The sequence below is a fragment of the Malaclemys terrapin genome, chromosome 7, assembly GCF_027887155.1.
Source record: "Malaclemys terrapin pileata isolate rMalTer1 chromosome 7, rMalTer1.hap1, whole genome shotgun sequence".
Lineage (NCBI taxonomy): Eukaryota > Metazoa > Chordata > Testudines > Emydidae > Malaclemys > Malaclemys terrapin.
The window spans coordinates 49,449,315-49,471,028 of record NC_071511.1 but is presented as its reverse complement, the minus strand read 5'-3'; the positions used below and the strand labels follow the sequence as shown (position 1 = coordinate 49,471,028).

Genomic DNA, 21,714 nt, shown 5'->3' with positions numbered 1-21,714 from the left:
TCAATCACCCTGACATCTGCTGGGAGAGTAATACACAGACAATCCAGGAAGTTTTTGGAAGAGTGTTGGGAACAACTTCCTGGTGCAACTACTGGAGGAACCAACCAGGGGCCATTCTCCTCTTGAACTGTTGCTTACAAACAGGGAAGAATTGGTAGGAGAAGTAGAAGTGGGTGACAACCTGGGCAGCAGTGACTATGAGGATAGTTGAGTTCAGGATCCTTACAAAAGGAAGAAAGGAGAGTAGCAAAATATAGACCCTGGACTTCAGAAAAGCAGACTGACTCCCTTAGGGAACTGATGGAGAGGATCCCCTGGGAAGCTAATATGAGGGGGCAAGGAGTCCAGGAGAGCTGGCTGTATTTTAAAGAAGCCTCATTGAGGGCACAGGAACAAACCATCCCGATGTGCAGAAAGAATAGCAAATATGGCAGGTGACCAACTTGGCTTAACAGTGAAATCTTCGGTGAGCTTAAACTCAAAAAGGAAACTTACAAGAAGTGAAAGCTTGGACAGATGACTAGGGAGGAGTATAAAAATATTGCTCGAGCATGCTGGGGTGTAATCAGGAAGGCCAAAACACAACTGGAGTTGCAGCTAGCAAGGGATGTGAAGAGTAACAAGAAGGGTTTCTACAGGTATGTTAGCAACAAGAAAAAGGTCAGGGAAAGGGTGTGACCCTTAATGAATGGGGGAGGCAACCTAGTGACAGATGATGTGGAAAAAGCTGAAGTACTCAATGCTTTTTTTCCCCCCTCAGTCTTCACAGACAAGGTCAGCTCTCACACTGCTGTCCTGGGCAACACAGTATGGGAAGGTGAGCAGCCCTGAGTGGTGAAAGAACAGGTTAAGGACTATTTAGAAAAGCTGGACATGCACAAGTCCATGGGTCCAGATCTAATGCATCTGAAGGTGCTGAGGGAATTGGCTGATGTGATTGCAGAGCCATTGGCCATTATCTTTGAAAACTCGTGGTGATCAGGGGAGGTCCCGGACGATTGGAAAAAGGCAAATATAGTGACTATATTTAAAAAAGGGAAGAAAGAGAACCTGGGGAACTATGGACCGGTGAGCCTCACTTCAGTCCCCGGCAAAATCATGGAGCAGGTCCTCAAGGAATCCATTTTGAAGCACTTGGAAGAGAGGAAGGTGATCAGGAACAGTCAACATGGATTCACCAAGGGCAAGTCATGCCTGACCAACCTGATTGCCTTCTAGGATGAGATAACTGGCTCTGTGGATATGAGGAAAGCAGTGGACGTGATATATCTTGACTTTACCAAAGCTTTTGATACGGTCTCCCACAGTATTCTTGCCAGCGAGTTAAAAAAGTATGGATTGGATGAATAGACTATAAGGTGGATAGAAAGCTGGCTAGATTGTTGGACTCAATGGGTAGTGATCAACAGCTCAATGTCTAGTTGGCAGCCGGTATCAAGCGGACTGCCCCAGGGGTTAGTATCTATTAATGATCTGGATGATGGGATAGATTGCACCCTCAGTAAGTTCGCAGATGACACTAAGGTGTGGGGAGAGATAGATATGCTAGAGGGTAGGGATAGGGTCCAGAGTGACCTAAACAAATTGGAGGATTGGGCCAAAAGAAATCTGATGAGGTTCAACACGGACAAGTGCAGAGTCATGCACTTAGGACGGAAGAATCCCATGCACCGCTACAGGCTGGGGACCGACCGGCTCAGTAGCACGTCTGTAGAAAAGGACCTGGGGATTACAGTGGACGAGAAGCTGGATATGAGTCAACAGTGTACCCTTGTTGCCAAGAAGGCTATCATAACTATAAAGGGAAGGGTAACAGCTGTCCTGTGTACAGTACTATAAAATCCCTCCTGGCCAGAGATCCCAAAATCCTTTTCCCTGTAAAGGGTTAAGAAGCTCAGGTAACCTGGCTGGCATCTGACCCAAAGGACCAATAAGGGGACAAAATACTTTCAAATCTTGGGGGGAGGGTGTGTGTGTGTGTGTGTTTGTGCTCTTTGTTTGGGAAGTCGTTCGCTCTTGGAACTGAGAGGGACCAGACATCAATCCAGGGTCTCCACATCTTTCTAAACAAGTCTCTCATATTTCAAACTTGTAAGTAAACAGCCAGGCAAGGCGTGTTAGTTTTACTTTGTTTTCTCAACTTGTAAATGTACCTTTTACTAGAGTGTTTATCTCTGTTTGCTGTACTTTGAACCTGAGGCTAGATGGGGGTCCTCTGAGCTCTTTAAGTTTAATTACCCTGTAAAGTTATTTTCCATACTGATTTTACAGAGATGATTTTTACCTTTTTTCTTTAATTAAAAGTCTTCTTTTTAAGAACCTGATGGATTTTTTCCTTGTTTTTAGATCCAAGGGGTTTGGATCTGTATTCACCAGGGAATTGGTGAAGAGTTTCTCAAGGCTTCCCAGAGAAGGGAATCCACTTGGGAATGGTGGCAGCGGACCAGATCTAAGCTGGTAGTTAAGCTTAGAAGTTTTCATGCAGGCCCCCACATTTGTACCCCAAAGTTCAAAGTGGGGAAGCAGCCTTGACATGGTGGCAGAGCGGTGGGATTCATTTTCAACCCAAAAGCCAGTAAGATTTTTTTTTTCCTTCTAGCTGCTTGGAAAGCAGAGCTGAAGGTAGATGCATATCTTATCTCTCCTTGCCTGAAGGCAGAGGTTTTAAGTCTTTTTTAACAAGGGAAGGGTAACAGCTGTCCTGTGTACAGTACTATAAAATCCCTCCTGGCCAGAGACTCCAAAATCCTTTTACCTGTAAAGGGTTAAGAAGCTCAGGTAACCTGGCTGGCATCTGACCCAAAGGACCAATAAGGGGACAAGATACTTTCAAATCTGGGCGGGGGGGGGGGGGGGGGGAGAGAAGGCTTGTGTTTGTGCTCTTTGTTTGGGAAGTCGTTCACTCTTGGAACTGAGAGGGACCAGACATCAATCCAGGGTCTCCACATCTTTCTAAACAAGTCTCTCATATTTCAAACTTGTAAGTAAACATCCAGGCAAGGCATGTTAGGTTTACTTTGTTTTCTCAACTTGTAAATGTACCTTTTACTAGAGTGTTTCTTTCTGTTTGCTGTACTTTGAACCTGAGGCTAGAGGGGGGTCCTCTGAGCTCTTTAAGTTTGATTACCCTGTAAAGTTATTTTCCATACTGATTTTACAGAGATGATTTTTACCTTTTTTCTTTAATTAAAAGCCTTCTTTTTAAGAACCCGATTGATTTTTTCCTTGTTTTTAGATCCAAGGGGGTTGGATCTGTATTCACCAGGAGTTGGTGGAAGAAAGGAGGGGGGGTGGTTCATTTCTCCCTGCTTTAAGATCCAAGGGGGTTGGATCTGTATTCACCAGGAGTTGGTGGAAGAAAGGAGGGGGGGTGGTTCATTTCTCCCTGCTTTAAGATCCAAGGGGTTTGGATCTGTATTCACCAGGAGTTGGTGGAAGAAAGGAGGGGGGGTGGTTCATTTCTCCCTGCTTTAAGATCCAAGGGGTTTGGATCTGTATTCACCAGGAAATTGGTGAAGAGTTTCTCAAGGCTTCCCAGAGAAGGGAATCCACTTGGGAATGGTGGCAGCGGACCAGATCTAAGCTGGTAGTTAAGCTTAGAAGTTTTCATGCAGGCCCCCACATTTGTACCCTAAAGTTCAAAGTGGGGAAGCAGCCTTGACAAAGGCTAACGGCATATTGGGCTGCATTAGTAGGAGCATTGCCAGCAGATCGAGGGAAGTGATTATTGCCCTCAGTTTGGCACTGGTGAGACCACATCTGGAGTATCATGTCCAGTCCCATCCCCCCCCCCGAAGCGATGTGGACAAATTGGAGAGAGTCCAGCAGAGGAGAACGAAAATGATCAGGGGGCTGGGGCACATGACTTGAGGAGAGGCTGAGGGAACTGGGCTTGTTTAGTCTGCAGAAGAGAAGCGTGAGGGGAGATTTGATAGCAGCCTTCAACTACCTGAAGAGGGGTTCCAAAGAGGACAGAGCTCGGCTGTTCTCAGTAGTGGCAGATGACAGAACAAGGAGTAATGGTCTCAAGTTGCAGTGGGGGAGATCTAGGTTGGATATTAGAAAACGCTATTTCACAGGGAGGGTGATGAAGCACTGGAATGGGTTACACAGGGAGGTGGTGGAATCTCCATCCTTAGAGGTTTTTAAGGCCCGGCTTGACAAAGCCCTGGCTGGGATGATTAGGTTGGGGTTGGTCCTGCTTTGAGCAGGGGGTTGGACTAGATGACCTCCTGAGGTCTCTTTTGACCCTAATCGTCTATGATTCTATCCACGGATATAAAGTGGATATCTGTGGATTTGCAGGACTCTATTTATACCAGCCTCTATACTGGGGCTTTTACTAGCACGATCATGTTGGAAAAAAAAACAACCACAGCACAAACAACAACAACACACACTGATAAGACAAGTTTTACCAGTAAAACCCAGTGGAGACCAGCCCTAAGGGAAAATTAACTTTAGTTAAGTGTTGCTGAGTGTATTTTGAAACAAGACATTCCGTTACACACCAAAACCCAAACGTTACAAACCTGAAATCACAGAATCACAAATAATTCAGATGCTACTCTTAAAACCCCCATTCATTCCCTCACCAAACAAAAATTCTGCACTTTAAACAACCTTAACTTTGCCCTTGTAACAGGCCAATTGACAGTCTAAGCCTTCCCTTTCCATCCATCACAATTTTCTCACAGCAGTGCATAAAAGCTTTAATACCTTCCTCCGATTCGTACAAGTTTGGTCTCTCATAGAGAAAGAATGGATAAAACAAAAGACACTAACTTCTGAATGCACAAATCGCACTCAAATCTTCCCCCCAAAAAACAACTCCACCTACTCCTAATTAGACAAATATCAGGGAGTGTAGGAACATAATTTGACATTAAGTTTTACATTAGATGATAAAATTATGTCCCTTACATTATAACAGCCTTTACTGAAAAGCAAAAGTTAAGTACAGTATAACTTAAAGCACAAACTGTATGGAAATTTACACTTAGCAGCTTAGCTGCTATAGATTGGATCATTGTCAGCAACTACTTCAGATTATTACTTTGTTCCAACACCAACTTTGTTCTCAGCATGAGTGCATGCGGACAGACCTGCCCAAGACTCTGTGGTTTTGCAGTGCCTATGTGTGAGAGGTCACAGAAAAGTCATGAGACGCCATCCTTGAGTTTGACAGTTTGAGTGGTTGGCATCTAAAAATCTCTTTAACCAGAAATTTGAAACTCTGGGGACAATTTTTTTTCCAATCCCAAATCTATAATTTAAAAGAAAGTTATACTTAGAGGTTGTTCCAATCATAAGTCAAAAGTGGGAATCAAACCAAGGCTCCTGTCTGAACCCACTCAAAAAAATCATGGAACACCACCATCTTTGCCAACACCACATTGTTTACTCGACTGGAGTGTTCTACCCTTTTTCCTTCACTCTGTGGGTCTGTCTCATCTAGATTACAAGCTCTTCGGGGAAGGAACTGCCTCCTGTTATGTGTTTTTACAGCTCCCGGCACAGTTCTTGATTGGTCCTTAGGCACTACTATAAACAAACATGATTGATGATCATCCGAATTCCAGTTGCAACTACAACTGTGGTGTCAGGGCCAACAAATTTGCAATTCTTGCTATATTAATCCTTGCGAACTAACTCTACCAAATCCATAAAGGACTTGCCCATTTGCTTCTCCAGTACCTGCAAGGGGATCACTCACATCTTAGGGAATGTCTTCACTACCAGTCAGCGAGCGATCCAGCAGAGATCGATTTATCATGTCTGACACGATAAATCGATCCCCAAGTGCTCTCCCATCAACTCCTGTACTCCAGCTTGGCAAGAGGTGCAGGCAGAGTCGATGGGGAAGCAGCAGCAGTCGACTCACCGTGGTGAAGACACCGCAGTAAGTAGCTCTAAGTACGTCGACTTCAGCTACGTTATTTACGTAGCTGAAATTGCGTAACTTAGATCGATCTCTTCCCCCTTCCCCCCCCCCAGTGTAGACCAGGCCTTAGGACCGCAAGATCACAACCAAGACCATCATGATGTAAATAAACTTCAACACCACATAATCCAAGCTTCAGCACTCAGATAGCCCCCAAGGCTAACTGTTCATGTGTTCAATACCACAAACTGCATCCACACACATGGCACTTGAACGGCCTATGTAGTAATAATGTGAGGTGTAAGCATGGCGAGGTACCACATGCCTGTGATCTCAAGTGGGCTGGGGTGATTAGAAGCATTCAGTGGGCTGCAGGAGTCTAAAAGAGCAGCTGTGCTTAGCTTTGCCTCTCCCCCCCCCCCCCCCCCCATCAGTTGAAAACAGTTGTGAGATTATAGGGGATAAGCTCGATCAGCTGGAGATAAGCTCCGTTAATTTTGTAAAGACTTCACAGATAGATTCCAAAGCCACTACGGCTGTTCTATTTATGAATCTGTTAATGAACAGCCCAGCTTGGTGGCTTTCACTTACTACCACAAAACAGAGGGCACAAAACACCATGCTTTAGAGACATCGATTGAGATCCTGAGGTGGATGTAAGCAGACAGATTTGTGTCCCTCAGGCAAGCCCTATGTCTGAGCACAATTCGGAAGTGTCTTTCCTTGTGTCAGTACAACTGAAGGGGAGAGAGAATCAGGTAAGGCCCCTGAGTAGAACTGGGGGGGGGGGGAGGGGAGGAGGGTTGGGAATTGCTACAGGGGCTGTGACATCTGTATGGGTAAAGCCTGCATGGTAAGTTCACACCCTGTTAGCTCTAATATGTCCTGTCTGTCCATTACATACAGAGGCAGTGAGACCAGTTACTAAATCACATTCCAAAAATAAGACAGCTCTTGAACTTTTGGGATCTACAAATAGTTTTATTGAAATTTAACAAAATTTGACATATGCACTCAAAGGCAGAGGAAGGAGGACCATAAATATTGTACATGTTTGAATTGGAAACTCCTATCCATTCGCTAGAGGAGCTGTAAGTGTAGTGTTGGTGGGTACAATTCTACACATCCACACTTGAAATCACAAAGTCACACAGAAAGAAGTTGTAAAAAAAATTGAAAAGAAACCAAGTGGGGTTTTTTTTTTGCTTGCTTCAACAATATAGTGGACATAGATACTATTTACAATCACCTTCACATTTTAAATATCCCTTCAGCAGTTCCCAAGGGTGGTCCTCATCCCATCTGCGTAGGCTCAAGGGGACCGGGGCTACTAGGAAATAGGGTTGGTGGAGAGAAAGGCTGGGATTCTAGAATCCATGCAGACTGACTGCACAGCTTCAACCCCAGTGTGCTAACCAGCCTAGAAAGAAAAGGGTCAGGAAGAGGGGTAGGAAGCCTGCTGACTTAGAAGTAGGGTGCAATGAGCCCTTCCTTGGGGGAAGGCTCTGATCGGATTGCTCGGGGTATGTGAAGAGAGGGAGTTTCCCCAACAGGCTGTCTCAGAGCATTTAAAGGACAGTGAAAGTGGCTATAGGTTACCCATGGTGCTTTGCTGAGTGAAGGGTGCTCTGGCCACCTCTCCCTGTTCAGAAGCAAGAAACATGAGAGGGCTCAGCTACTATGTTACGGTCAGACAGTGAGAAACAGACACTGTACTCTGCACACAGTGGTATGCCTGCACTGTAATTCGATACCACAGCTGGCCTGTGCCAGCTGACTCAGGCTCAGGGGCTCTTTAATTGTGGTGTAGACTTTCAGGCTCGGACCCTCAGCTCTCACAGGGTCCTTGAGGCTGGACTTGAAAGTCAACACTGCACTTAAACAGTCCCTTATCCCTGTGAGCCCAAGTCACCTGGTGCAGGCCAGCCACAGGTTTTTAATTGCAGTGTAGACATACCTAGGGCCTTTTAGTCTTGGCTGGGCACCTCAAGAGTGTTACTCACTGTGCACTGGGCAACCCCTTCCCGCTCTCAAGACCAGCAAGGGTTTGCCAAGGTGAAGTTGTGCTACACAAACCCCCATGCAAAGGGGAGGGCATGGATTCCTCTGTGAAAGCCATTCGACAAGCTCCGCCTGCCCTGCTTGCTGCTATGAAACACACCATCTCCTTCCAGAGTCAAGCGTTTCATCCCGCTGCTTGTGGTGTGCAGATGGTTTCTGTGAATCACAGAAGGGAGAGCTCAGCCTGCTCAGGACTCTAACCCCCCTCCCTGCTCTCTCTCTCTTATACTAGTGGGAAGCATCTTGCCTTTCCCTCCATACAATCTTCCCCAAAAGAGCTAGCTCACCATTCAGCTCACTCGTTTCTGACCAACTCTTGGCACGGAGCTTGTTTAACAACGGCCGGCTCCACCTGACGTAGCCCATGACACTGCCCTAGGCCAGTTTGGCATTCAGAACACAGATCTAACCCTGCTGCTCCAAACCTGCCCAGCACAAGGACGAGGAGCCTATTCCTGCATTTGTAAACACAGGTACCACATCCCACACCAAAGCACATGGGAGGTGATGCCCTACCAACCTCTTCTCCAGGGGACATGCAGGGGGAATAAGATACTGGCCAGCGGTTCTCATTTCTCTCTCCCCATGCACTCTCCTCCATACCAAACACCTCATTTCTCCAGTGCTAGATTCCACCCACCACTCAGTACCTAACCAATACTGCTCTTCACTCAGGAGGAGGCCAGTGGCCTCCTGCAGTCTCTCACCTCCATCAAGAGAAGCCAGGAAGGCTCTCAGCCCAAGCTGTCTCCTGCACACACCGCACAAGCAGCAGCAAGAGCATAGTTTTCACTGCTAAGTCTCCCCATATCAGAGCAGGGGTCCTGGGTTGAGTCAGCCTCACATAGCTTGATCCCTTCCTTTGTTGGAGATGGTGTCCTCCAGCCCGGCTCTGCCACCAGAGATGTGCCTCTTTCAAGGAGATCTGTGAGCCTTGGTCTGAGATGAACCCAAGTCACCTGCTAGAGAATGGCTGGTGCAAACAAGAGACACTTTAATAGGATTTTTTTTAAGAGCGACTTTTCCAAGTAGGTGGAAGAACACTGATCTAGAAGGAAATGCTCAGCGTCACAGTGTAAAAGTGCTCTCTTCTGGAGCTGTAACAAGCATTCTATCTGTGAAAACCAACTTCCATGCCAACTGGGGAGGAGAAGGGGGGAGCAGAATCTTTGGTCCCTCAGTGCTGTGGTTTCACTCCAACCACTACAGAGAGCGATCAGGGAACAAGGCCGAGTCTGAGGTTATGGGGAGACAGTGACACAGAGCCAGCATTGCTATTGCTAACTACAAGACCCCATCAGAATGGCATACAGCCCCTAGAACTGTTCTCAGGGGTGTGGAGCGGGATACATCCAATATAGACACACCAATACTGCTAGCAACTTTGCACTAGCAGCTTAAATTAAAAATCGAGGTAGCAAATGTCTGAAGTGCTCAGAACGTAAATGACATGCTCTTGAAGGGGAAACGAGATGTCTCTAATAAGCTGACCACTGCGGGAGCCACATCTTGATCCAGTTTTAAAGCTTCACAAGAGTTCTTGGAGGGGTAGATAGCGGTAAGGATCCCTGACATCCTGCTTGTGCACAGCGACTCTGCCCATTCTCATGTAAGCTGGAGCCGAGAGATCACGATTTCTAGTGTTTGGGATGGGGTACTCTCACTCTGGCTCAGCAGCAGCCAGCTAGCGCTCAATCCTTCAAACGAGGAAGCAGGCATGAAGTGGCAGATGCACCAATTCATAGTTTCAGTGCTGCCACCAAGAGTCTAGCTGGCAGAGGAGGCCACCCCAATAGCTGCGTGTTTCTTTATCAAGTTGGGTGGGGAAGAGAGAACCTTCCATTAAAGTGCATTGCATTCCCTCTTGTCACCACAGGGAGAAAGAGAGGAATGGGTGCAGTGGAAGAACCCAGGCTTGATACCTCAGTGGGTTTCCAAGACAGGAGGGGGCTGACGCCAACTGCTTTAGAGGGTAAAAGCCAACTCTTCATTCCTGCCTTGGCTCTATAATAGTTACACACAGCCAGGGCATGCTGTCGGCACTGGGGCACAACTGATCAACATGTGAAAGTTACCCAGAACCGCATTCTGAGAGGGATTGAGCCCCAAAATAAACACTATGGCTAATACAAGAGGTCATACCTTGTACCCTGCACTTCAACACACCAGATTCAGGAGGGGGAAGAACGCCACTCAACAGGAACGCAGCCTGCTCCCGCCAAGGCAGACGCATGCTAATGGGTGGCAAGCTAAGCCCTGCTGTGCGAATCCTAACTGCAAAGCTGTGTGGGTTAACATGGGCTGCCAGCCCAGTCACTCAGCTCTAAGCACTGCTGCTGCTTTCAGCAGTGTCCATTGATCTTGCTGCAAAGATCAGACTGTTTGCTCTGCTGGCTCTGCACAGTGCCATCAGTGGCCAATGGATTTTCGGAGAGGTCTGAACACCAACAACTGAGCCGGGGTATCTAAAGCCATTGGAAAGGCTTCTGGGGACCAGACGAGCCATATCGCTATGAAGTACAAAATAACGCTGAGCACGGGAGGGGGCCATATAAAAGAGGAGACTGAGGTCTGATGCAATGGAATCTGGTCTCCTACCTTCCCGAGAAGTGCTACTCTGTTTCAGTGGGGTTCTCAAGATTAGCTTCACCTCAGACCGCTCCATTTACACTCCATTCCAGACCAACTTGGGGGCAGTACTGCATAACCAACCCCCCAAAAAGAATAAACTACACCACTATCCTTTTATTCATCATCACTTCGTAGGGAAGGGGCATTAAGGGTCTGCCCCTAGCCCCACAGAGGTGAATTAATTGACCTCAACTCTACCTGGGGCAGGTACCTGCGAAGCAGGGATTTTGTTCGGCGAGAGATGCAGGATGGCTCTCCCTTTAAAACCTCAAACACAAGTGTCACAGGCAGTTCAGTGATCCATCCAAACATCTGACGGCAGCCACGAGAAGGATTTCAATCTTCCGACTCAGTCGAGGATATTGTTAAGCATGTTGCTAAACAAGTTCACATGTCTTGTCTGACTTGTGAACAGATCCCTAGCCAATTCTATTCCAGGTAACTAGCCGATTCTGCACCACCCCATCTCATTCTGCTCCTCCAGGCAAGAGGAGCTCTAAAGTCAAGAGTATGTGCATCTGTGCTTGCAGTCCATTGTGGTTCAGGGACACAAGGCAGCCTTGTGTGGTTACATTAGGTGCAGTAAGGCTGGGCAGGTCGTGTGCACTGACAGCACACAGCAGCAGCTCACGCTCCCCCTGCAGCTCAGACCTCACAGATGATAACGGGGAAGTCCACGTGAATGCGAGGGTGCTCCAGTTTCACTATACCCTGAAAAGAGAGCAAGGAGGGTAGTGAGGCGGGGAGACACTGGCCAGAGCAGAGTCCTAAGAAAAGGCCAGCAAACAAAGGACCCATGCTCTGCAAGTCACTGCAGATGGAGACAGACAATAGAGCTTATGTCCCAGTCCAGTTCTTAATGGACAAGAGTCCATTAAACCATCACAACTGAGCTGTTGGTTGACACTCTGAGCACCAGGCAGGCAAAACAGACTGGATGCGCTGCTAGAACTAGCCCCTAAAAGTGAGACTAAGATGCTCAGATCCTAGGATGCTGAGCATGACGGATCTGAACGACAATGGCAGGAGAGTGAGGGGAAGCAGCTCGGCCTGTCACTGCCCATGTTCCACCTGATCCATGACTAGAAGGTCACCAGCTTCCAGGGCTGTTAGTCTGGCACCTTTAATTTAAAAGTCATTTAAAAGACTGGAAAAGAAAGGCCTCTAAGTGACCGAAAAGAAGAAAAGATCTAAGACCCTTGTGCATAAGCAAGCTTTCTGGCCAAGGAGTGATACTGTGAACGTAACAAGCATCTGTATCAATTAAAGCAGAACTCTAAGCCTTAGGCATTTAATGTGCTCTGGTGTGAATATTCTTCCATTACAAACACAACAGAAAGCAAAGTAGCTTCAGAGTTTATAGGCAAAGGATGTGTGCGCTAGTGGGCTTTATGCTCTGGTTTCACAGCAGGATCAGAACTAGACTGAACCAGGGCAATCCTCACTAGACTTACGAGAGGCTGGGAATGTGGTCTAGTGTTTAGAATATGGAAAGAGAAGACATTTCTCCACCTGCAGTATGGTGACTATGCTTCCTGGAATTGAACTGGTTAGTTTGTGTTTGCAAGGCTTCTGGAGGGCCAGAACTATAAGGCGCTAGCGAAGGACAAAACGCCTAGTGCAAGGATGACAAAAACTGAGGAAAACAGTTTTATTACATTTAATAAAAGATCTGTATTTTCTGGAGAACAGCCACAGTTTTTGCAGGAGTGTAACATGAAAAAAAGCAGCTAGGGAATGGCTTGACCTGTGGCCTCCCAATTAATGGGCCTTGCTTGGTTATGACAACGCGGACTGGTTCTGTCACATGGCAGCTACTGCTAGAAAGTGGCACCAGCTCATATGGGTGCCTGGGTATAGCATGAATGCAACAAATGTATTTTGCAAAATAAACAAGACCTTCATAATTATATACAAAAGCCTTGGAACAGATGAGAATTCCCATGGCCCATGCTAGCAGGGGCCATAGAAATCAGGGATTCATCCATACTCATTGTTATATCAGTCCTGTCAAAAAGCCACAGCTAGGCAGAGTTTATTTTTAGTGCTCATGAAAGGTGCCAGCCCAACAGTCCTGGAGAATGAGGTCCCCTATCCATAAAACAAATACATCACAGGTAGTGGTGGTAGAAACTGCATCCTGTCTATGTGCCTCACTCCACCGTCCAAATGAATCCCCTCAAGGAGTGAAAGGGAACCTTGCATCCCACAGCCCATTCAGCCTCTCTCCTGAGAATGCCAACAATGGCATCAATTAGTGGCAACTGTGCAATATGGACAGCTGCCCACTAGAAGCTAGATTGAGACAAACTCATGTCACAGTAGCCACTGAACTGCTGTCAGATGGCGACAACACACCCATTTTCACTAACCTAGAGGCAGTACTGCTGTGTTGGCATGAAATCTGCTCTACCCTAACATCTGCTTCAGCACTTCTGAATTTTAAACCCCTGAAAACTAGTCAAATCATAACCAATACCCCACATTTAGAATCTCTGGTCCCCCCGGTCCCTTCCTATATCTGACTCTCCCGCCCCATTTATTCTTTTGCCTGATTTTAGGCCAGTTTGTTATATTGTTCCTTTTACAGTTCATAATAAAAGATAACTCCAAGGACCTGAGCGAAAGGTTTAAAAATGAAGAAGTTTTATATCAATGCCGAGTGTTAATACCGTAAATCACAGAACAGGGAGTTAATGTTCATTTTTTAAGGCCAGATTGTCGGCTTCAGAAAGCAGGGACTTCCTGACACAAGTGTATCATGCTAATTGGTTTCCCTGACCTCGCTGTGCCGGTTCACTAAGTCACTGTTTGGATTTTGTTCCAGTCTGGCGCCATCAAGTGGCTCCATGGGGTATACCAATGCTAGAGCTTCCCTGGCATTTGCTGTCAGGAAACTAGTGTTTAAAACTGTCTAGTTATTTAATAGTTGTTTCTCTCACCCCTGTCAGTGAGAGGTAGGGAGGTTGAGCCAAACACCCCCATACATAGGTGCTCTCTACTCAATCTTATCATTTCTGCTTCAGAACAAGGAGACCTGGCCACGAGGGTGGGGGGTGGAATACTCACCCTTCCCTTCAGTAGCTTTGAGCAGAAAGAGAAATCTGAGCAAAAGATTTCCATGTACTGTTGAAAGCCACTGTCCCATAGGCATATCTAGTCAGGATTGCAGTCAGCTACCACTAGACTTCTAGGGGATGAGACTTGGCACAAATCCTAGGGGCCCCGTGGGTAAGAGATCACAAAGGAACCCAGGCGACCTGCATAGCACGCTAATACATTACCAGTCGAGTCCCCACAAGGGTCACTTTTGTTTCTGAGCACGTTACCTGAGGTATCAGGTTCTTGTGGATCCTTTTCAGTGTGGCACGCTGTGATGTTTCACTCCCTATTCTTTATAAAAATATGCTTATGATATGAATATGACATAATTGAGATGTACTTTATGCAAGATGGGTCTTGTAAGATGTCATTGGAAAGGTTATAATTTACTGAATGTGATTATCCAATTTGTATGCCTGCATCATTTCTATATCTGAAGTTAGGAATATTGACTATGTATCTGTATCTCAGCTATGCTACTTTGGGAGACACCCACTGCTAACACTTCTGGTACTACAATGGAAAAGCCAGACAGGCTGATGATCCATCAGCGAGGACAATGGACTGTGAAAAGGCTTGGCCTTCCTGAGGATGCTCCATACTGCCACTGACTCATGGACAAGGTGATACTACAGAGTCAGGTGGTCTTATCACCTGATACTAGGTTTGCGCCACAGCACATTACCTGGGACTTCTTGTAACTTTCCACTGGAAGGGAAGGGGTCAAGTTTGGGAAACAAAGGATTCACGCCTTATGTGAATCCTATTTAAGGGTGAGAAGGAAGGAGAACGGGACTCCTCTCCATTGCTTGTCTGCCCAAGAAGAAAGACTACTAAAGCCACCTGAAGGGAAGACAGGGGAGGAGTCCAGATTGAGACAGGGGTCCAGTCTGAAAAGAAATATAACTGGAACTCTGAACCACATAAACTTTGCAACCTGCCTAAAATAACATTTAGAGTAAGAAATTATATTTTGTAACCTGTTTCTTAATTATATTGAGCCCAGCTTGCATATTTTGTTTTATTTGGTCAGTAATCTGCTTTGTTCTGTCTGTTACCTCTTATATTCACTTAAAATTCACCTTTTGTAGTTGTTAAACTTATTTCTTGTTTATAATATAACCCAGTTTATGTAATTTCTATCGGGGGTGGGAGAGGGCAAGAAGTTGTGCGTATCTCCCTCCATTTTAAGGGAGGGGGCGAATTTCATAAAACCTTTGGGTTTGTACCCCTTAAAGGGAGTGGGCACCAGAGTGTTGGGGTAAGCCTCTAAGGCTAAATTTTTCCAGAGTGGATCTCTGTCTCTCTGTACAGCTGGATGTGGCCCTGCCTGTGTGCTTGATTGGAAGAGGCTTGTGAGCCTAGCCCAGCAAGACCAGGTAAAGGAACCCAGGCTGGCAGAATAGGCTGACTCAGTGGCTCCCAGCACATCAGGTGACACTTCAAAGGGCCAAAATCTCTCACAGTGGGGTCACTTGTTTCTGAGCATGTTACCTGAGGTATCAGGTTCTTGTGGATCCTTTTCAGTTTGGCGCGCTTTCTCCCATTCTTGGTGACAATTGTCTCCTCATAGAATTCATGGGCGAGATCCCCATCCTCATCATAATACATGGAGCTGCAAAGGAATGAGGAGAGGAGCACATAAGAGACTGGGAGGACTGGCCATCAATGATCCCTACCCAAAGTTTTTGGGAAGAGGGCATGAGTGGGCTAGCAGAGATCAGCGGTCTTGGACATTACACACTGGAGAGGGCTGGGCATTATGGGACTGGGAAATGGAGCCTGTCAGCTTGGGTCAGCAGCCAAGAGTCATTTCCATCTGACAGCTGTGAAACAAGAAGTTGGCCTCAGTGCAGTACCTAGCAGGACAGAAATCTGCATCATAAAGCCACTCAGACAACTGGCATTAAATACATACAGTGCTCAGATTTCAATGGAAGTGTCAGCAGCTGCTGTGTAGACAGATCAGCCCACCCCGAGGTTGCACAGTCAGGCTCAGTGGAGAGGTAAGGGACTAAATGGACCATGGAGATTGCAGTCCCTCCATCACAGGGGCCTGGCCAAACCACGGGTGAGATGGGAGAAAGAAGAAGCTGGAGCTACTGCTCCCATTCTGCATATGGAGATAAGGTTTGCTATCAACTCACACAGCTGGAGGATTGGTTTTGTACAAAAGCAATTATAAACAGTTAAATACAGACCAATGGAGCCATGGTAAATCAGCACCAAGCATGCTTCCCAGCTCTGATTCCATGCATACACTGGCAGATCTGTAGCACTCAAGGGTACAACGGCCACCAGAAGAGTTTCACTCTTGGACAAGCAAGCTTAAGCTAGAAAGCTATTCAGCACAAAGAGTACAAGGCCATTTTTAACTACAAGATCAAGTCTTACGTTCACTGCTCAAACACACCTAGTTTTAAGTTAAGAGAGAGCACACTTAGATCAGGCATGAAATAAGAACCACAAACTAAGCTCACTAAATGGGGACCCTGCAGTTCAATAGCACTCTCTCCTACCCAAAGAGAGACTGCTGCAGTTAAAGGGGAAAATAAGTCACTAGATGACTTCGGGATTTCTTGTGGCAAGAGGGGAATTCAGTCTGATCTATTCAGTGCCTGGCTTATCTGCTAGCAATGGAGCTAATCAAGGCACACGGATGGTGGGTTTTGTGATGTAAACACCTCTTTTACTAGGATCCAAAGTGAGATGGCCAGTTTATTTCACAGGAATCTAAATCATCAGGTGATAACCAACTTGGGTCACTACTAATGGATCTATATCAGAACCCGTGACCTGGTGGTAAAAGGCCCCAGAATCAACTCAGCTATCAACTTCCCCCTTGTCCCAGTTTATGATATGTTTGAACATCCTTCCCTTTCTCTATGGGACTGAACCAATTTTACCATATAGCACTAAGATTGCACATATGAACTAATGTAAACACCACAGCTCCATGCACACACAGATACTGAGTGTGCCAAGATTTGTACAGCTGACCCACATGTATCTGAAGTCCTCCAATGACACGAACGACAGCTACAGCACTGACATCTCCCATGCTACACCATCCAATGCTACCCTATCCATGAAATAAACATAAGATACAAAAGCAATATATTGGTACCTCTAAAGAAGCCACACATGGGATGAGAGAGTAGCAAAGTAACCTTTCTACACAGAAGCCACATATAAACAAAAAATAAAGGCCCAACTGCAGACTTTTGGATTGCTGTTGAATCACCCTGTTTCCACACATTGCAAATCCTGAACCTCCCGACTGGCTTGTGGGCATAAAGAGAGACAAGCTACTGATTTGGTCTAGACAAAAGAGGGGTATTGAGATGATGCCAGTTCCCTGATAAACATCAGTTACTACACCTTCCTTTATATCCAAGGAAGAGTGGTAGAATTTCAGCTAACCACAGGCAACAACTTGCCAGCTACGCCATTTGATTCAGATGCACCTGGCCACTCTCCTGTCAAGAGAGGAGGGACACCAGTATGCCAACAGCTAATTAGGAGGAAATGAACCCAAAGCAAGAGTCAAGGATTTTGGCACAATATTAATCACAATTTAAGAACTGGCAAAAAAACAACTTTGTGGTGCAAACAGGTTTGACGGAGGCAATCCATTTCAACCTAGTCACTAAGATAAAGGCATTAGCTGCAGTTCTACATTTACTTTCCTCTCTGCTAACAGTCTGCTAGCTCCCCAATAGGACTATACGGCTGCCCCTGCCAGATTTGCTCCACAGAACACCACAAAGATCAGACAGAATTTTGTTGGCAGGTACAGTCTGCTTCCAAGTTCTTGCCAAAAGGCTTTGAGGCTTTTCACCTCTGGAAAAGCCTCAAACAGCTACTGATGGGAAATAACTCCAGACACAGTGATCAGCAAAAAGCACAACAGGAGCCACAATCTAAACTGGTGATAGGACTTGCCCTACCCCCAATGCATGAAGCTGGGATGGCAGGCAACCAGCAGGATCCCATGTCTTTGCCTCAGTAAGTACAGTCTGCGCTTCTCACTGAAGGAGTAGCTGCTCTTGAACACCACTGACTTTGCACATCTAAGTGACTGGTACCTCTATAATTGAGGGGCTATTCCTCAACCCACATAAGGCAGGGAGCACAGCTCTTCTTGGGTCCCTCTTTGAGACCTTGACACAGCTGGGTCGCTGGACTCAGTCGTTCACTCTTCCACCCCAATGGTAAAGTCTCATCTCCTTGGCCCGACAGTCAGTTCTATCTCCTTAAAATCAGATCTGATTAAGAGCTGCAACTAGCTGCACCATTTATTTTTAAATAAAAAGGAGACAAATCAAAAGAAATGATATACTCTTATCTGTGCACAGACGCCACTGAGGGGAGCTATATTCCAAAGGTTAGTGGTGACAAACTCCACTCAGAGCCTTTTGTTTTGACCCTCTCCCTCCCCCATTCTTGCCAAGAGCCCTGGGAAGTGTAACATTTCTGTCTTCCCAGACCTCAGCACCCTCTCCCTTTATAAAAAAAAAAAAATGAGGAGTCCTTGTGGCACCTTAGAGACAAATTTATTAACAAATAAATTAACAAATTTATTTGGGCATAAGCTTTCGTGGGCTAGAACCCAGTTCATCAGATGTATCAAATAAATTTGTTAGTCTCCAAGGTGCCACAAGGAATCCTCGTTTTTTTTGCTGATACAGATTAACACGGCTACCACTGAAACCTCTCCCCTTTATAGTGAATGCCCCTTATAGGCAAATCCATCCTCCTCCCAGCCTGCTACATAGGGTGTCAGGGTGCAAATCCTTTATCCAAACTGTACCTTCTAATCATTAAAAAAGTGCATAACTTTAATGGAGACTCTGCAGTCCCCCCTAGAGGGGCACCACAGGGAATATTCCATGGATACAAACATATAGACCAGAGGTACTTGCACGTGCTGTGTATCACTGGGTGCTATAAGGCTCCAGATAAGGTTGCTTAGGGCACAATGGTGCCCACCTGAGCCTCAGATTTGCCAGGATGTGACAATTTACTCAGATGTTACAGCTGTCTGGTGCAGACCCCTGGACCTCACATGCCCACCAGGACACCCCAAGGGCCACTTCACAGCAGAAGAATGTGGCCTGTAAGGGAGAAAGGCATCGCAGGGCAGTAGAAGATTGTATAGCAAATTATAGAATATCAGGGCTGGAAGGGACCTCAGGAGGTCATCTAGTCCAACCCCCTGCTCAAAGCAGGACCAATCCCCAGGCAGATTTGTGCCCCAGATCCCTAAATGGCCCCCTCAAGGATTAAACTCACAACCCTGGGTTTAGCAGGCCAATGCTCAAACCACTGAGCTATCCCTCCCAACATGATGTGCAGCCCCCAGCCATCGCTTCCCTCCAGCTCTGACACCTTCCTGCCGCATGGAAAGCTGCTGGCTACCACCTGCCCCACAGGAGCCCAAGCCCCAACACCCCCCATTCCCACAGCAACACAACCCATGGAAACCAGCCCCCTGATCCCATAGGACCCCACCCCATAGCAACCCACTCCCTGCCCCATGGAAACGAGGTCCTCTGCCCCATGGGAGCCCAGTCCCCAGCAACCCATCCCCTGCAAACCAGCCCCCCATCCCATGGCAGCCCGCCGCATAGCAACCCACCCCCTGCCCTACGGAAACCAGCCGCCCGCCCTTACCCGCGGCGGGTGAAGACGAATGGGGTAGCGCTGCGGCAGCCGCGCGCCCGAGCCAGGGCCTGCTCCCCGCCGGGGCCCGCGGCACCGCCCGGCCCAGGGGAGGCGAAGGGCCAGAGGCCTCGGGCCTTGGAGCCGCTGGCGCCCATGCTCAGGGCGGGAGCATGGCCCGGGGAGGCGGGAGCCGCCCGGCGCCTCCGCGGAGCCCAGCAACGGAGAGCGCCCTACGCCACTTCCCGTTCCGCCCTACGCCACTTCCGGCCGCGAGGGGCGCCCGCCTCACGTGCCGCAGGGGAGGGGCGGTGACTCTGCCTCACGTGATCAGGAAGCGAGGGTGGGCGGGGAGAGTGGGCAGGGGCGGGGCTACACTGTGAGACTCCTCTCCCTCACGTGCTCCCATTCCGCTTCCGCTGCCTTCGTCCTGATCGCGGTCACAGAGCCGCTGCACACACATGCCCCATCCAGCTCCCGCTACCTCCGCTACCTCCGCTCCTCCATCACCACCACCAATCACACAAAGCCTCCATGCCCCTGCTGCCTCCACACACAGCCCCCATCCCGCGCCCTCCGCCCCGACCCCAGTCACACATAGCCCCCAGTCCACCTGCTGCCTCCACCCCTCCAGCACACATAGCCCCCATCCCCCTCACACACACCCCGTGCACACAGCCCCCATCCACCTCCTGCTGCCTCTGCTCCTCCACCCCCCCTATCACACACAGCCTGCCTCCTGTTGCCTCTGCCCCTCCACCCGCCTCCCCGGCACACACAGCCCCCTTCCCCCTCCCGCTCCCTCTGCCTCTCCACACCCCCTGGTACACACAGCTCCCAGTCCCACTGCTGCTTCTGCCCTTCCACCCCACAGCACACACAGCCCCCATCCCCCTCCTGCCTCCTCCTTCTCTGCCCCCTGGTCACGCACAGCCCCCAGTGCCCCTGCTGCCTCTGCCCCTCCAACCCCCCGGCACAAAGAGCCCCCTCCTGCCCCCCCCATCACACACAGCTGCCAGTGTGACATAATGGGGATTTTCCCTTGTTATGTTCTAAGTGAGTCTTACTGTTTTGCATGAATGCTGTGTGTGCCTCAGTTTCCCTGTGTATTGCACCAATGCCTAGGTGGTGGGAATAAGGGTGTGTGACTTTTGTAGAGGTTGCACCAGCTGCCAGCATGGATGCTATGACCACCCCGACATAACCTGAGATCCAGGAGGGGGATGCTACTAGGTGCCTCTTGGCCCGGAAGGAGACAAAGGCCGGAGGAGGAGCAATGGGCAGGGCAGGGGCCAGGCAGCTGGAAGCAAGTCAGTCTCGGCTGGCTTGGGACGCAGGGTGAGAACCAGAACCCTGGCTCTGGGCTCCCCTCCCCCTATGGACTTAGCTAAAAGTCACTGATTTCTGTGCTAACAAGTTCTGTCCTACGCTGTGTTCCTGTTGACTAATAAACCTTCTGTTTTACCGGCTGGCTGAAAGTCACATCTGACAATGGAGTTGGGGGGGCCCTCTGACTGCCCCAGGAGCCCCGCCTGGACGGGCTTGCTGTGGGAAGCGCACAGTGTGGAAGGAGATGCTGAATCCTCCAAGGTCAGACCCAGGAAGGTCAAAGCTATGTAAGCTTCTTGCCCTGGAGACAGTATGCTCAGAGAGAGGAGGATCCCCCAGAGTCCTGACTGTTTTCATAGGGAGTAGTTCCAGAGCATGGTAGTTGGGGTTTTCCAAGATATCGGGTGTGACCTCCTGTTGGGGGATGACTGTGTCTCTTTGGGACAGGATCCATGCCCTGCTCCTAGAACAGCAAAGGATTTGAATCCGAATCCAGGGAATTAATCGGCTGAGACTAAAGCGGTCAGTGAAAATGCAAATGACCTGGCTGGCAGGGGGCAGGAGTTGCTAAGCTCGGGATACCTGCCTGTCTGTAACCAAAGCCCTGGAGCTGAGTGGGACAGAGAGATGCACCCCGCCCAGGGCCGGTGTAACCACTAAGCAAACTAGGAGGCTGCCTAGGGCGCCAAGATTTGGGAGCGCCCAAAAGTGGTGCCCCAAAATTTTTTTTTACACTATTTCTGGAAAACGAATGAATAAAGAAAAGAGAAACGTCGTTGAACTTGCATTTTAACTTGTCATTCTTCTCTCGTACATTACAGCTATAGCCTATGCCAGCTCTGCATTGCGGACACAAGCGTACTGCTTCACTACGGTACAAAGTGGCAATGACATAATTTTTCTCGTCGTGTGCAGCCGTTATGGGATCTGACAGGCCGTTATGGGTTTATAATGCTAAGTTTACTAGTTTTCGGAGGTTGTAGACTGAGGCTAACTATTTTTGTTGAAAGCAACAGAGGGGTCCTGTGGCACCTTTAAGACTA

The 21,714-nt window shown here is 48.0% G+C and overlaps 1 protein-coding gene across 1 annotated transcript; it reads right to left on the bottom strand.

The window, feature by feature from the left end:
• Positions 1-6,844: 6,844 nt before the first annotated feature.
• On the bottom strand, positions 6,845-19,584 carry TUSC2 (tumor suppressor 2, mitochondrial calcium regulator). Its single transcript, XM_054033663.1, has 3 exons — positions 19,355-19,584; positions 15,173-15,293; positions 6,845-11,287 (listed from the first exon to the last, which is right to left on the bottom strand). Exons 1-3 carry the CDS (start codon positions 19,498-19,500, stop codon positions 11,222-11,224), a joined length of 333 nt encoding a protein of 110 aa, XP_053889638.1. The 5' UTR covers positions 19,501-19,584; the 3' UTR covers positions 6,845-11,221.
• Between the last annotated feature and the right edge of the window lie 2,130 nt (positions 19,585-21,714).

What these genes read in the sequence shown, in the direction of transcription:
- TUSC2 (XM_054033663.1), bottom strand. Translation starts at nt 19,500, where the DNA reads ATGGGCGCCAGCGGCTCCAAGGCCCGAGGCCTCTGGCCCTTCGCCTCC. An exon ending in TTCGTCTTCACCCGCCGCGG is followed by an intron (nt 15,294 to 19,354) that starts GTAAGGGCGGGC and finishes ATTCCTTTGCAG; the next exon opens with CTCCATGTATTATGATGAGG. An exon ending in ACAAGAACCTGATACCTCAG is followed by an intron (nt 11,288 to 15,172) that starts GTAACATGCTCA and finishes CTCTCTTTTCAG; the next exon opens with GGTATAGTGAAACTGGAGCA.